Genomic DNA, 16,246 nt, shown 5'->3' on the forward strand with positions numbered 1-16,246 from the left:
TGTGTCACACCAGGAATGACCCTAGTAGGACGGCCATACTGTGCGTGGCAGCTTGCGCAGGCGCAATGCAGCCCCAAGCAAACGTCGAGAGGGAGAGGCAAGTGGGCATGCGCGGACGCAGGACAGCCGGCGGAGGTAGATGGGTGCTTTGACACATGCGCGGTTGAATGACGGTTGATGTCGGGCGGGAAGATGTGCGGAAGTGTGGGAAGGAGGGCGCATGCGTCTAGTGGCAAGTGGCTGACGGGAGCCTGCGGCGGGACAGTTGAGTTGAGCGTCCCGCTCTGTGAGTGGGGCAGGGGAGCTCGGGTGCGCGTGGCAGGGCCAAGCGGCGCAGGCTGTTATCTCCCTCCCGGCCGGGAAGCGCACATGACGTTCCCGCCCGCTGCCCGGGGGCGAGGGCAGTACGGAGCAACCCCGCTCGGTGCTCACACGCTGGCCGGCCGCAAAGGCTCAGTAGCAAGGGGCCCGGCCGTGGCCCCTGTGGGGGGAGGGCACTGGTGGCAAGCTGAGTAGCGGAGCCCTGCTCCTGTCAAGTCTGCCCTGCGGGCAATAGAGCTTTGGGCATCGCGGCGCGTTCCCCCAGCCCCTCAGGAAAGCGACACTTTCAGATTCCGTTTGGGAACTTGTAACCTTGCAGGTGTCTGGAGCAAGCTTAGCGCAAGGCCTAGCACAAGGCAAGGAACAATAGTGTGTACTTAGGACAAGACTGGCAATCGCGCGTTTCCAGTTTTCTTCCAGCCACTTGTACTGCAAAATTAGACAAACTCTGCCTTCTTCTAAAAATAAGATCTACTGTTCTTTGTTACGAGGTAAATGATACACAACCAAATACATGTGTGTGTGTCCAGATACATGTATAAGTAGACCACATACCTACTGGGTGTGGTGTACTGTTCCATGTGGTGACACAGATTAGAGATGTAAATGGTTAACCCACACCCTTAACAGGTGAGGCTTACGAGTTCCAGTTAACTGGTAGGGGCTGGAACAGCTCCCCACTCACTCTGGGAAGGGTTCTGCTCCACTGGGTCCACCACAGGCAGGGGCTGATCTGGCAGCCTGGCCACAGCAGCCCTTGTCCAAGGCAGGCCTGGCCTGGGTGGCACGCCACAAATTTCACACTGGCTCCCTGGGAGTGGGGCTTGCAGCCCTTCCTAGCCCCTCTCCAGGGGTACCTTTGCTGCAGGCTCTGCAGTATAAAGCTTATATATAATAGGGATGTATAAATGTGTAACTGCTAAGTATTTCAGCAGGAGCTGGTGCTCATGGGGAGCCAGCTTTTAAGCTAGCTTGCTGCGAACACTGGCTCCTGTTCCCCTCCCCTCTCATCCACCCAGCTACCTCTGTGTTGGAGGCACAGAGGCTTCTGTTGACCCCCCTGCTACTACCTCTGGGAGGAAGCAGTGTGGGAGAGGGACAGGTGGGTCTGTGGATACTGGCACATGCGGGGAGCTGGCTTAAAAGCTGGCTCCCTGCATATACTGGCTCCTGCCTGCCCCCTCTCCATGCTGCTGCCTCTGTGCTCCACGTGCATTGGCTCCTGCCTCCCTCTCCCCCCATACTCATTGGTTAATCATGTACTAGGATACATGTTCATATCCCTGATACCTTTATCTTGCATAGCCAGCAGCACAAATAACCATTTAATTCAGTGTTTCTCAAAGTGGACTATGGGCTCTGCAGGCCTGGTGCCTTATGGGTCCCATTGGCTCTGGTTCGCTGTTTGCAGCCAAGGAGAGCCCACTTTGAGAGACATTATGTAATTGCTAGGATTTATAGTGGTTACACTATTACATTATTTGACTTTCTACATCTCTCGCTGAGACCACTTACAGAGAGCACAATGAGTCTGCTCTGCAGCCTTTGCTGAGAACCACCTGTTCTCAGCTCTTGCAGAGATCTCAGGTTCAATTCCATCATACAAATGGAAATTAAAGTATTGCACCCGTCTTGAACCTCTAGTATAGGCAAGAAGAAATAGTGCTGCTATCAAAGATCTCAGTCTCAGGCATTGATGAGAAGTGCATTTGTATAGTTGTGATCTATTTCTTTGTGTTCCTAGACAGTCCATACATGTTACTTTTAATTAAACCTTGGTAAAGTTGTGGGATATAAAGTGAAATTTGACAAAATCTCAAGGACTCCTGTGGCACTTTAAAGATTAACAAATGTATTCGGGCATAAGCTTTTGTGGGCCGCTGCTCACTACATCAGATGTATGCAGTGAAAGATTTAGATGGGAGGGATTTATACATACATACAGAGATGAGAGTATTACATCAGTGCTAATTCAATCAGAATGAATGTGGCCCACTTCTAACAGTGATAAGGTGAGACTACCTAAAGGTATTGTAATTTGAGAGAGCCATGGCTAATCATAGAACACTAGAACTGGAAGGGACCTCGAGAGGTCATCGAATCCAGTCCCCTGCCCTCATGGCAGGACCTGTATCATCTAGACCATAATAAGTTTGTTAGTCTTTAAAATGCCACAGGACTTCTTTTGGTTTTTGCTAAAACAGACTAAGAAGGCTACCTCTCTGACAGTTGGCAAAATCTCATTCTCCTGATTCATTGCCATAGAATCTTTTAAATCTGCACTGATCCCGATTACTTTTTTTCAGTGGACTTTGTCTGTCTCTATCAATCTAATATCCATGTACAGTTTGTTTAAAAAAAGGTAATTCTTATTCTGTTCATCCCTAATGTACATCTTGCCCTTGGGAAGTGCATCGACTTCTCAGGTAAAAATAGAAATGTTAATGTGCCCTTGCACTCTCATTTCCATTCAGGCCCCCTACTAGCAGTCTGTGACACCCCCACCCCCGCAGCTCCATATTCCCCACTTTCTGTCTCAGGTCCCCCATATCCCATGCTGCCTCACCTGGCCTTATGGGTGGGATGCTGTGGGTCTAAGACACCCTTTTCTTCCTATCCACAGAGGTTTGCTCCTGCTTGGGAACAGTTGCCCTCGCTTCTGGTGTCACAAAATCCCCTGGTGTTTGAAAGGAATAACTGCAGCACCTCTCTGGCAGAATGTATATTCCCCTGAGGGGAAAAAAAATTCCTGGGATATGAATTTTGCACATACACAGAATTCCCCCAGAAGTAATAGTAAAAGACAATCCTTGCTCAGAGCTTACAATTTAAAGAGATTGTTCCTAAGACAACATAGAGTGTGAAGTATAACCCTTGTAATTTGTAATAAAATTTACTGGTATCATTTTTATTGTTACAAAAAATAGTACATTTTAAGACAAAAATGTAGTTCACCTAAATCTTTCCATAGATGCCTACAGATACCTGCATGAGAGCCATTTAAAGGTTTTTAACAGCAATAAAGGAACTGAGATAGAATTGTCAATAGTCAAGAAAGGTAGTCACTACTTGCAAGAACAGAGTCATAAGAAGAGGCTTGCAAATCTTGAATATGATCAGGAAAAAGTGAAGGCATCACTTAAAATAAAAATGCTTCCTAGTACAACCACAGTGAAAGTGACAACCATACAGGGTGAAATCAAATGGTGATTTTCCATCAAACTTCATGCATATGTATTCAGACTAGTTAGGTAAACAACAGTTATAGACATCACTGAGGCTAAGCATTTTTGTATCTAAATCTTTTTAAAGTGTGTTTTTTTCTTAACAGTAGCCTTTTAATTGTTTTTGTGTGAATGTTAGAAAGTCTCAGCGGAGTAGCCATGCTGTAACTTTAAAAACAAGTAGTCTTGTAGCATCTTAGAGACGAACAAATATATATATTTGTAGTATCATGAGCTTTCATGGGCAAAACGCACTTCCTCATATGAGCTCATCTGAGGATGTGGGTTTTTCCCACGAAAGCTCCTGCTAATATATAATATTTGTTCATCTCTAAGGTGCTATGGGACTACTTGTTCTTAGAAAGGTTGCTGTGCAGCTAGTAGACCAGTTGGGTACAAAATACCTCTTGGACCTCCTTGGTCCAGCACCCTTTGGATCTGAGTGGTCCTGGGTGAGGAAATTTGTTGGACTAAGGGAGGTTCCTTGCCACCAGCCCCCTCAACCGGCTGCCTCTCCCCTCTACTGGCTCCTTTGGCCACGTTGCTGGGCTGGGTGACATGGTTGCCCCAGCCCCACTGCTGGCATGGCGGCATACCAGCCCTGGTCCCATTGCAGTGGCTGAGCTGACTTGGTCCCAGCTGTGTTACCACGACAGCACCAGCCCCGATCATGCTGCCAGCCGCCCTGGCCTAGCTCTGGCTCTGCTGCTGCAGCCCCAAACAGGCTTTCCCTGTAGGACTGCCGCGGCCTGACCTTGCTGTCAGATGGACTGCCATGGCTCTGGCCCTGCTGCCAGGCTGGCATGCATACGCTGCCCTGGGTGGGCTGCCCCTACCACTCTACTGAGGCCTTGCTACTATACTGCTGCCAGGCTGCCAAGGCCCTGGCCCTGCTACCAGCAGCTTCACTGTGCATGGGGCTTTCAGCTTTTGGCCCTCCTGACCCTGGGCTCTGTTGTCCAGGAACATCCATGATGTTGCTGGACCACGGATGTTGCTGGATGAAAGATCCCACTTTAAGGAGGTGCAACCTCCAGTGCAGAAAAAGATTTGTGCCACTTTAGTATACAGTGGCTACCAAAACTGTGCCTGTCCCTTTGTCTTGTTCCCAAAGATTTGACTGTATTCTTGGTCTGTATGTCATGTAATTAAAACAAATAACCGTGGAAACCCAGTTCAAAATAATCTGAGAGAATTGAACAAAGCTCTGACCCATACAGTTAGTGTCCCTGCACTGCCAACTAACATTTTTATAATAAAAACACACCTTTTCTAGATCTGTTGCAGTAAGGCAAGTGTACTGAATCAGAATGACTTCTTGGAGTATATTATCTGCATAGATCTTATGTTTGGAAAGCAACTAGCACACTGCTATTGGAAATAAAAGATATGTATAGATATACAAGGATGATCTAGATGGTGTTTGGTCCTGCCGTGAGGGTAGAGGACTGGACTTGATGATCTTTCGAGGTCCTTTCCAGTTCTAGTATTCTATAGTACCAGTAATTCCCCAACTGTAGCATTGTATGTAGACCTAAGGCTATACCCAACTCTATCCCAATCTTGAGTTTACACAACTAGATGGAATTCTGCCTTTAATAATCAGATTTCAGATGCACAGCCTGACCATTTCGTACTATTTACAAGCACAGTAATGGATTTTCAAGATTAGCTGTGAAGGGCATGAGAGAAATTTCCATTTCCAAATGCCTGTCTCTGTCAATCTAATATCTATGTGCAGTTTGTAAAAAAGTAATTCCTATGTTGTTCTTTCCTAAAGTACATCTTGCTCTTGAGAAGTGCATCATTGACTTCTCAGGTGAAAATAGAAATGTTAATGACTGACTCCTATGGTGTGGATTAGCAATGTTACAGTTTACTATTCCCATTTCTCTATTTGTAAATAGATTTACATGTCTTGTTTGAATATCTGACATCAATATCTGTTTTGTACATATAGTATATTAGACCTGAGAACTAAACTTTCTCTTAGAAGTGATCTGATTTGCAGACTTAGATTTTAATTTTTAAGAAGTGCATAAAGTGTGCTATTCTGAAATATTTCTGCAGTTAAAGATTCTTTCCACAAAAACATTCTGTATCTGCTGTTTTTCAGACTGGCAGATGTAAGTATGAGGCGATCAGCAGCTCCAAGTCAATGTCAAGGAAATTCAGCTAAAAAGCCAAGGTTTATACCCCCAGGAAAAAATAACACAATATGTCTGAAGAAAGAAAATGAACAGCTGGTCCCAGAAATGAAGTTGACTGAGGTAAAAAAAAAAAAAACAAGTTAGAAAACCATTTGCCTATGCAGCACCACAATTAAAATGTGCCAACAATAAATAGCTCTTACTCATGCAAATAGTCTTAATGTGTCAGATTCTGATCTTAACTTATGCTGAACTCATGACCTCATTTACCTCAGTGATGAAGCTGGAGTAGAAAAGTGTTACTCAATACCAGTAAAAAGTATCAGAATTCATCATATATACTAGTCTTATTGTAGCCAAAGCATGGATTGCAGGATTGTCCTTCACTGGATTAGTGAGAAGCACTGGGCTGTATTATGTTTTGAATGTCCTGGTAAAAGCATTTCAGAAAAGGAGGTAATTTCTTAGGATGTGTACAGGCAGTCCCCGACTTACGCGGATCCGACTTATGTCGGATCCGCACTTACGAACGGGGCTTTCTCGCCCCGGAGGTCGAGGTAGCGGATTGCTACCTGCGAGCTGCGGGGTGAGAGAGCCCCGTTCGTAAGCTGCTCTGGTGCCCCTGGTCTGCTGGAGACCGTCTCCAGCAGACCAGGGGAACCGGGCGGGTTCCCGCGCTTCTGAGGCTTTGCTCAGACCGTCCCCAGCAGACCACAGGCACCCGAACTGAAGCGGCAGCAGCGGGCGGGTTCCCGCGCTTCTGAGGCTTTGCCAGAGCAAAGCCGCAGAAGCGCGGGGAACTGCCGCTGCTGCCGCTTCAGTCCCAGTGCCTGTGGTCTGCTGGGGGCCGTCCCCAGCAGACCACAGGCACCGGGACTTAAGCCGCAGCCGCGGGGGGGTCCAGCGCCTCTGAGACTTTGCCAGAGCAAAGCCTCAGAGGCGCGGCACCCCGCTGCCGCTGCGGCTCTGCTCCCGGTGTCCCTGGTCTGCTGGGGGGGGGGGCGGCTAGTGTGCCCCCCCCAGCAGACCAGGCTTTTGTTTTGGACCCTGGAGCAGAGCAGCTGGGGCGCTGCCGATTGGTCCTGCAGCGCCGCTCTGGGCACTACTGGACCAACCCGGCAGCACCCCAGCTGCTCTGCCCCAGGTCCTGATTCAGCCACTGCTGGTCAGTTTCAGCAGTGGCTGAATCAGGACGCCTGGGGCAGAGCAGCTGGGGTGCTGCTGGGTTGGTCCAGTAGCGCCGAGGAGCGGTGCTACTGGAGCAACCCAGTAGCACCCCAGCTGCTCTGCCCCAGGCGTCCCCAAGTCAGCCGCTGCTGAAACTGACCAGCGCTGACTACAGGAAGCCCGAGGCAGAGTTGCTCTGCACCAGGCTTCCTGGAATCAGCGCTGATCAGTTTCAGCAGCAGCTGACTTGGGGAAGCTTGGGGTTCTTAACTTGAATCTGTATGTAAGTCAGAACTGGCGGTCAGTTTCAGCAGCGGCTGAATCTGGACGCCAGTTCCGACTTACATACAGATTCAACTTAAGAACAAACCTACAGTCCCTATCTTGTACGTAACCCGGGGACTGCCTGTAATTTGAAAATGACAATACACTGAGACTAGTCTAGACTATAGGGATTTTTCGAAAAAAGTGGCCTTTTAAAAAAAAATCTTTACCTGCGTTTAGACTGCAGCCGCGTTCTTTCGAAAGTAAATCAAAAGAATGCGGCAATTTTTTCAACTGTGGAAAACCTCGTTTTACGAGGAATACAGCCTTTTTTTTCAAAAGTGCTCTTTCAAAAAAGGTGCTATGTAATACAAACTGTGCTTTTTTGAAAGAGAGCACCCAGACTGCCCAGGTGCTCTTTCGAAAAAGCGGCTTGCTTTTTCAAAAGTACTGGTTGTAGTCTAGACGCTCTTTTTTGAAACAAGCTTTTTCGAAAGTATCTTTCGAAAAAGCCTCTTTTGAAAGAGGCTTGCAGTCTAGACGTAGCCTCTGCGTCACAGTGTGTCTACAAGACAGCAAGCCCTCTGATATAGAAAAAAGTTCAGTATGTCTGAAAAAAGTTTAACGTCTGTCCCAGGGAAGATAATGGAGCAGGTAATTAAGGAAATCATATGCAAACACTTGGAAGGTAATAAAGTGATAGGGAATAGCCAGCATGGGTTTGTGAAGAACAAGTCATGCCAAACTAATCTGATAGCTTTCTTTGATAAGATAACGAGTCTTGTGGATAAGGGAGAAGCGGTGGATGTTATATACCTAGACTTTAGTAAGGCATTTGATATGGTCTCGCATGATATTCTTATTGATAAACTAGGCAAATATAACTTAGATAGGGCCACGATAAGATGGGTGCATAATTGGCTGGATAACCGTAGTCAGAGAGTTGTTGTTAACGGTTCTAAATCCTGCTGGAAAGGGATAACAAGTGGAGTTCCTCAAGGGTCTGTTTTGGGACCCGTACTGTTCAATATCTTCATCAATGATGTAGATATTGGGATAGAGAGTATGCTTATTAAGTTTGCAGATGATACCAAACTGGGTGGGGTTGCAACTTCTTTGGAGGATAGGGACATAATTCAAAATGACCTTAGCAAGTTAGAGAAATGGTCAGAGGTAAACAGGATGAAGTTTAATAAAGAGAAATGCAAAGTGCTCCACTTAGGAAGGAACAATCAGTTCCATACATACAAGATGGGAAGCGACTGTCTAGGAAGGAGCATGGCGGAAAGGGATCTAGGGGTCATAGTGGACCACAAGTTGAATATGAGTCAACAGTGTGATGCTGTTGCAAAAAAAGCAAATATGATTCTAGGTTGTATCAACAGGTGTGTTGTAAGCAAAACTCGTGAAGTCATTCTGCCGCTCTACTCTGCACTAGTTAGGCCTCAGCTGGAGTACTGTGTCCAGTTCTGGGCGCCACATTTCAAGAAAGATGTGGAGAAATTGGAAAGGGTACAGAGAAGAGCGACAAGAATGATTAAAGGTTTAGAGAACATGACCTATGAAGCCAGGCTTCATGAACTGGGCTTGTTTAGTTTGGAAAAAAGAAGATTAAGGGGGGACATGATAGCGGTTTTCAAATATCTAAAAGGGTGTCACAAGGAGGAAGGCGAAAATTTGTTCCTCTTGGTTTCTGAGGACAGGACAAGGAGTAATGGGCTTAAAGTGCAGCAGGGGAGGTTTAGATTGGACATTAGGAAAAAATTCCTAACTGTCAGGGTGGTCAAATATTGGAATAAATTGCCAAGGGAGGTGGTGGAATCTCCCTCTCTGGAGATATTTAAGAACAGGTTAGATAGACATCTGTCAGGGATGGTGTAGACGGAGCTTGATCCTGCCTTGAGGGTGGGGGGCTGGACTCGATGACCTCTCGAGGTCCCTTCCAGTCCTATTATTCTATGATTCTATGATTCTATGTCATCATTTTAGTATATCTTTAATTTTAAGCTTCAAATTCAGATATTACTGCTTCTGTGGATATCCATTTATAGTAAAAGTTCATTTATTTATTGCATTTGTGTCTCTGTCTATACAAACAAACAAAGTATAGGCTTAATTTTTCCATTCTTGTTCATGAATAGTCCAGTACTTTGCTTCTCAGTTGGTGCCACTGCAAATCTATGGGACTGTTCACTATAAGTAAAGGGGACAGAATTTGGAGGAAAGTAACTTGTGACGTTACCATAGAGAAGGGATGATTAATCCAGAGCTGTATAATTAAACTTAAAAATTGCAGCGGGTACTAAACATTTGGTTGCCACTGGTACCTATTTATGGTCTTAAAATGGCCACAGGAGAAATTTAGATTTTAATATTTTTGTGAAGGTCTGACATATTTTCTATAATATATCTAAAAATAAAAAATAACTATATCTTTTAAGGAAAAAAACAGATTTTTTCACATTTGCATTAAGGGCTGACAAAATTCTATCCTGAATTTCTGTTTTTGTAGGTAGAAGAGAAACAGCAGAGTAGCTCTGGGCACATAAGAGCTCTTTCTAGAATATGTGGTCTAAATATAAATTCTGCACAGGCTGTGGAATCTCTTGGAGAAATAAATTGCATGGAAAAATGTAATGGAGAAAATGAGCATAAGGCTGCTGGAATGAAAAGAGTAAATATACCTAAAGCAGGTAAGATAATTCACTTGTTTAAAAGTTTCTGTGATGTAATTTGGAAGGATTTGAAAACAAGCTGGTCTGCTGCCTATTGATATGAATGTTGCATAAATACTTAGTCTTGTTGCGGTTGCATTATCCTCTGCATTACCAACTCCCTCCCCAAAAGTTAAAAGTTGCTCAAATCCACTGCTTTCCCCAATCTTTCCTTTTATTGGGTGGAGGATCCAAAAAAAAGAGGTAAGATTCTTGGAGACCAACTGCTGGTGCCACCTTTCTAAGGCCTCATCTAAACCAGGGGTGGGAAACCTAAAGCCCTGGGATTATATGTGGCTCCCAGCTTGCCTGGATCCGGTTCCCTCCCTCAGGGCTTCCCTCTCTCCCAGCATTGGAAAGCCCATACTGGCACTCCAGCCCCTCCATGACTAGGCTGGAACACAGAAAATCTAGTAGCCTGGGCTCCCCTAGGTTAATTGTGAGGGCAATGATGGGAGTGTCTTTCTCCTTTTCAGTCAGGAGCCACGTAGTGAGGGTTTGTGGTTTTTGTTTTGCTTCTCACTTGTGTGTGGCCCTTGACTGATTTTTCTGTGGGTCAGTAGCTGCTAACCAAAAAGATTCCCTACCCCAGTTTAAGCTAAAAGTTAAGTCAACACAGCTATGTCACTCAGGGGTATTCAAAGTCCAAAGCCATGAGCAAGATAGTTAAGCCAACCTAACCTCCTGTATAAAAAACACTAGGTTGACAGAATAATTCTTCTGTTAATTTAGCTCAGGGGTTGGTGCCACAAGCGACACGTGAGCCGATTTTTACTGGCACGTGGGGCAGGAGCTCAGCCCCGCCCATCTCTCGCGCACTGCAGCATCAGCAGCACAGCTGCAGGCTGGAGTACTAGCTCCCGCTTCCTGCTGGGGGAGGGAAGACAGGAGAGGCATGCGTATGTGTCCCTGGGACTGCCTCCTGCTTCGGAAGAGGGTGGGGCTGGGCCTGCTCCACAGAGCCAGGGCTAGGTGGCTGGCACATATGGTGCACGGGAGCCTGGGCTGGCTGGAGCCAGCCCTGGGCTCTGCCAGCCCCACCCTAGAGCTGCAACCTGCTGGCAAAGGGCTGGGCCTGGCAGGGAAGAGACTCTGCTCCCCCCTGCCTCTCCTTGCCCCAGCGCTGCTCCTGGGGGGGCTGCTAGTCCCAGTGCTGCTGCCCTGCTGGTATGTGTGCTGGAGGCACAGGGATGTGTGGGTATCAGGGGGGTGAAGGAGGATGGGAGGGGGCCAAGGATTGCACTGAGGGTCATGGGGTGGTGCAGGGGATCAGGCTGGGGGTGATCATGGTGCTGAGGGGAATGAGACTGGAGCAGAGGGAAGATGTAAGGGGGGGATACCATTTTACTTTGCAGAAGCTGCACTTTCCTTTACTCCCCAGTTCTTTGCCTCCCTCCCCAAGTAGCTGGGGCTCTTGTACGATTCAAAAACAGAATCGCAGCAGAAGTGGTGCAAGCAGAGACTGCTTCAATCCCCGTTTGCACTGTTTCCGCTGTGCCTTTATCTCCCCTGCCACCCGTGGAGATGGTGCTGAGAGGAACCGACTTTTAAACATAAGCTCCTGCTCCCCCTCCCTTGCTGCCTCTCTCTGATAGAGGCAGCAAGGGAGTTGGGGAAGCGACTAGTCACATTACTAGTTGACTATCCAATAAGCTTCTGCTTAGCGGATAGTCGACTAGTCTCTTACATCCCTAGCTCTAATGCTGCTGTTGTGCTCGTGTTCCATTTCAAGTATAGACAAGTCCTACTACTTTTTGTTTTCTGTTAAGTAGTAATATTTTTTCAGATTTAATTATTAAAAATTATTTTAAGGATTGTGTATTTAATTGAGACTGATACTATAAAAATTCCACAACTGTTGATAATGTAAACTATAAAATTTATAACTCTTTATAGCTATTGGAATTGTAATCAAGGCTTTATTTAACAAAAGGATGTTCAATCCTATTATAAAATGTGAATGTTATAATTTAACATTTTTGCATACATATGTACAGAACTTTATAATACATGTTGTTGCATATGATGACTTCTTTGGAGTAGCTGTTAGGGATGTCTTTTAGTATGTTGTTTTTTTGAGTCTTCACCTCATGAGTCTTGTTCTAATGATTGCAAAGAGCCGTGAAAATGGTGGCTAGAATTTTTTTTGTTCTCGGGATTTTATGGTAATTTAGGCTTTCATTAATATACAGTAAACTCGTAACTCTTGGTTTGTTTAAAAGGGACTTGTCAACCTTTTTAGGCACTCACATTTACTTGCCTTATAGTCAACTCATGTTCCTTCTGATGATGTTTATAATACAATTTTTAACACGTGTATGATAGGAAAAGTGTCATGAGGACAATGTTTTTTGGGTCTTGAATAACCTCTGGTCTGTTGTGATGAAAGTGCATGTTCAGTGTTTGTTCACTGCATCCATTAAATTGCATACTGGCAGATGCTCCAAAATAATCTACTTGCAGAGGAACCATCAGCAGGCTACCTCACAAAAGTTGCTATAGGAGTGAAAGATTCCCCCTAGAAATCATAGTACTAAAGGGAGAATATAGCTGGCATACATTTAGTACAGGCAGTCCCCGGGTTACATGGATCCGACTTACATCGGATCCCTACTTACAAACGGGGTGAGGCAACCCTGCACTCGCTGCTTCCCCCCAGCAGACCAGGGAGACGCGAAGCTAGCTTCCCCCCCCCCCCCCCCCCAGCAGACCAGGGAAACGCGGAGCGGCTTTTCTCAGCAGACACCTCAGCTTGAGAATAAAGGACTGAGGGAAGTGAGGTGTGGGAGAATAAAACTGAGCTCTGGAGAAATGTTTGGCTAGAGTTTCCCCTACAATATGTACCAGTTCCGACTTACATACAAATACAACTTAAGAACAAACCTACAGTCCCTATCTTGTACGTAACCCAGAGACTGCCTGTACTTCTGAAATAATGGTGCAAACAGAGGGCCAAAACGGGGAGCAAAGCCTCAGAGCACGCTGGCAGCGGGACAGCCGCGGCGCGTCTGGGCTGTCCCGCTGCCCGTGTGCTCCGCGGCTTTGCTCCGCGTCTCCCTGGTCTGCTGGGGGGACTCCCCCCCCCCCCCCCCCCCCGCCAGCAGACCAGGGAGACGCGGAGCAAAGCTGCGGAGGATGCGGGCGGGACCGCGGCGCGTCTCGGCGGTCCCGCCACCCGCGTCTCCCTGGTCTGCTGGGGGGGGGGAGGCGCAGCTAGTGCGCCCCCCCCCCCCCAGCAGACCAGGCTTTTCTCGCCGATGACGCCTGGGGTAGAGCAGCTGGGGCGCTGCCGGGTTGGTCCCGCAGCGCAGCTCCTCGGCGCTACTGGACCAACCCGGCAGCACCCCAGCTGCTCTACCCCAGGCGTCCCCAAGTCAGCCGCTGCTGAAACGGACCAGCGGCTGACTACAGGAAGCCTGAGGCAGAGTTGCTCTGCCCCTGCTTCCTGGAATCAGCTGCTGATCAGTTTCAGCAGCGGTTGACTTGGGGACACCTGGGGTAGAGCAGCTGGGGTGCTGCCGGGTTGGTCCCCGCAGCGCTGAGGTGCGGAGCTGCGGGGACCTACCCGGCTGCGTCCCAGCTGCTCTGTCCCAGGCGTCCAAATTCAGCGCTGTTGAAACTGATCAGTGGCTGATTTCAGGAAGCACAGGGCAGAGCAACTCTGCCTCAGGCTTCCTGTAGTCAGCCGCTGGTCAGTTTCAGCAGCGGCTGAATCTGGACGCCAGTTCCAACTTACATACAAATTCAACTTAAGAACAAACCTACAGTCCCTATCTTGTACGTAACCCGGGGACTGCCTATATATAGAAACTAAATTTTGTTATAAAACACTGCTTAAAGTAGTTTCCCGGGATACAGGAAACAGCTTCTGCTACCATATTTCTTGATCTAGACTTCACCAAGACTTAATTTGTTTTCAATATCCTATATTTTTCAAGACACCCATCTTACTGCTACCAGTTGTACTATTTCATATGCTAATTAACACAACCAGTGGAACAATTAAGTAAATTATATAAGCCATACACTTAAGTCACAAGCATGAAACTTAATAACCAATTTTATTTTGTTAAAGCTGCTGCTGTTATAAAATTCAGAAATAGTAGAAACCAGTCATAAACATCAGATTCAATAGCTTTTTTAAAAATTAATTATATAGTATATGAATTTTCATCTATTTAAGTGGTTTTTGGTTAAAAAGGATATTATCATGATAATATAATATCGTTGTATTTTGATTTTAGAACTGATATCTGACGCTACAGCTACAGCAGCTGGCTGCTTTTGGATAGCTGTGGGAACAGAGAGTGACTTTTTTAAGAAGGCCTCCAGCTAGATCACATTTACATTGGAGAGGTGGAGGGGAAATGGAATAGATCCAGGTGGTTTATTTAAACTTGCCCTTAGTGCTCTTCTTCCTTGCCTCCAGACTAGTCCAGTATCCTCATATTGAGCAACAGGTTTTTTTATGCATGTAGTTTGAGTACTTCTAAAAAAACAAAACTTTAGTATGTTTGAAAAAAATATGATGTAATATTTCCCAGTATGAAAATACTTGAGAGCTGAACTCTGAAACTATCAAGAAGAATATGCTTGCTCTTGGTTAATCTCTCTTCAATCTCCGAATGACCTGTCAGTAACCAGTGTAAAAATCTCAGAGGGATGGCCATGTTAGTGTGTAACTTTAAAACAACGATTAGTCCTGTGGCATCTTGGGGATTTTCGGGATACCAGAGGTATCCCAAAAAAACTCCAGCGTGTCCAGGGAACACGTTTGCTCTTCCACTGCTTTTTTTTTTCCTCCGAATAGCAAATGTATTCCTCATTCCACAAGAAAGACAGGGGGCTTTTGAGAGAGGATTTTTTCCCGAAATTTGGCCCAGTCTAGACAGGCCAAATTTGCCTCTTTCTTCAAAAGTATCAGAAAAAGATGCGGAAAATGCAGAGCGCATTTTGCATATTTTTTTCTGATAGATCATCACAGTCTAGATGTACCCTTAGGCTACGTCTAGACTGGCATGCTTTTCTGGAAATGCTTTTAACGGAAAAGTTTTCCGTTAAAAGCATTTTCAGAAAAGAGCGTCTAGATTGGCACGGACGCTTTTCCGCAAAAGCACTTTTTGCGGAAAAGCGTCCGTGGCCAATCTAGACGCGCTTTTGTGCAAAAAAGCCCCGATCGCCATTTTCGCGATCGGGGCTTTTTTGCACAAAACAAATCTCAGCTGTCTACACTGGCCCTTTTGCGCAAAAGGGACTTTTGCCCGAACGGGAGCAGCATAGTATTTCTGCAAAAAGCACTGATTTCTTACAGTAGGAAGTCAGTGCTTTTGCAGAAATTCAAGCAGCCAGTGTAGACAGCTGGCAAGTTTTTCCGGAAAAGCGGCTGATTTTCCGGAAAAACTGGCCAGTCTAGACACAGCCTTAGAGATTAACTGCATTTCAAAGGCACAGGTACAGCAGGGGAAGGCACAGGTGCAGCAGGGAACCGAGGGCAAGTGGTGACTGTGTGTCTGCCTTTGAAAGGAAGCAAGAGACCTGTTGGTTGTCCCCCTATTTAAACAACTTGTGTTCCTGTAGTCTGATGATGTCTGTGACCCACAATAATGTTCTATCTGCAAAGTTGGGTAGTAAAGAAAGTTACACACAGTGAAAATGTATCACTTGGGGTTCTTTGGTCTCTACAGAAATACAGAATCAAGGACTAGTCCCCAAGTTTGACTAGTTGATTTTAGCTCTGCCTGGTCAGTCCCTCCACATCATCTGTGCTGTTCTACACAGATGTTGTGATGGGAATAGGCATACAGTGAGCCCTCGCTACTTCGCGGTTCGACCATCGCGGATTCACGACTTCGCGGACTTTTTTCATTACGTATGTATATATTATAAAAGAAATATATCGCGGATTTTTTTAATATTTGTGCCTGTTTTAGTTTAGGGTACTGTAGTACATGCATTAAGTGTTCTGTACATTAAAGGGTGGTTTGTTAACAGTACTACGTAAAGGGAGGGTTTTAAAAGTCTGAATATACATGTTAAATAAATACGTAAATATGGTGTCCCTACTTCGCGGATTTTCAGCTATCGCGGTCGGGTTTGGAACCTATCTACCGCGATAAACGAGGGTTCACTGTATGTCCTTCAGCTGCCTGCAGTGGAATGCTCATATCATGAAATGTCCCTTGATTTTCATCAAGTGCAGTTCTCTGATTTGGGTCTTAAGGTCAGAATGCAGTGTCAAATCAAATGAAGGTTTATCCATTTCCTCAGTCTGCATATCTGCATTTGCTACCTTCTGTTGAGATCGCCTGTTTACTTGAGTCTCTTCCAGCAGCTCTGCCTCTGTTTTCTTTGGAACAGATGCTTTAATGTTCAGAAGATTGGCAGACTTCTCTACAATAGCATTCCT

At 46.0% G+C, this 16,246-nt stretch overlaps 1 protein-coding gene across 3 annotated transcripts in view; it reads left to right on the forward strand.

The window, feature by feature from the left end:
- The first annotated feature begins 41 nt into the window (after positions 1-41).
- The window catches only part of RAD54B (RAD54 homolog B), a 99,604-nt gene continuing 83,399 nt past the window's right edge, over positions 42-16,246 (forward strand). Inside the window, exons 1-3 of one of the 3 annotated variants that reach the window (XM_014571475.3) lie at positions 42-135; positions 5,662-5,815; positions 9,639-9,819. In XM_014571475.3, the coding sequence (XP_014426961.2) occupies positions 5,678-5,815; positions 9,639-9,819 (319 nt within the window). In that variant the 5' untranslated portion in view covers positions 42-135; positions 5,662-5,677. The other 2 variants (XM_006111004.4, XM_075920376.1) reach the window with 2 other exon arrangements.

This window comes from Pelodiscus sinensis, chromosome 2 (assembly GCF_049634645.1).
Source record: "Pelodiscus sinensis isolate JC-2024 chromosome 2, ASM4963464v1, whole genome shotgun sequence".
Taxonomy (NCBI): domain Eukaryota; kingdom Metazoa; phylum Chordata; order Testudines; family Trionychidae; genus Pelodiscus; species Pelodiscus sinensis.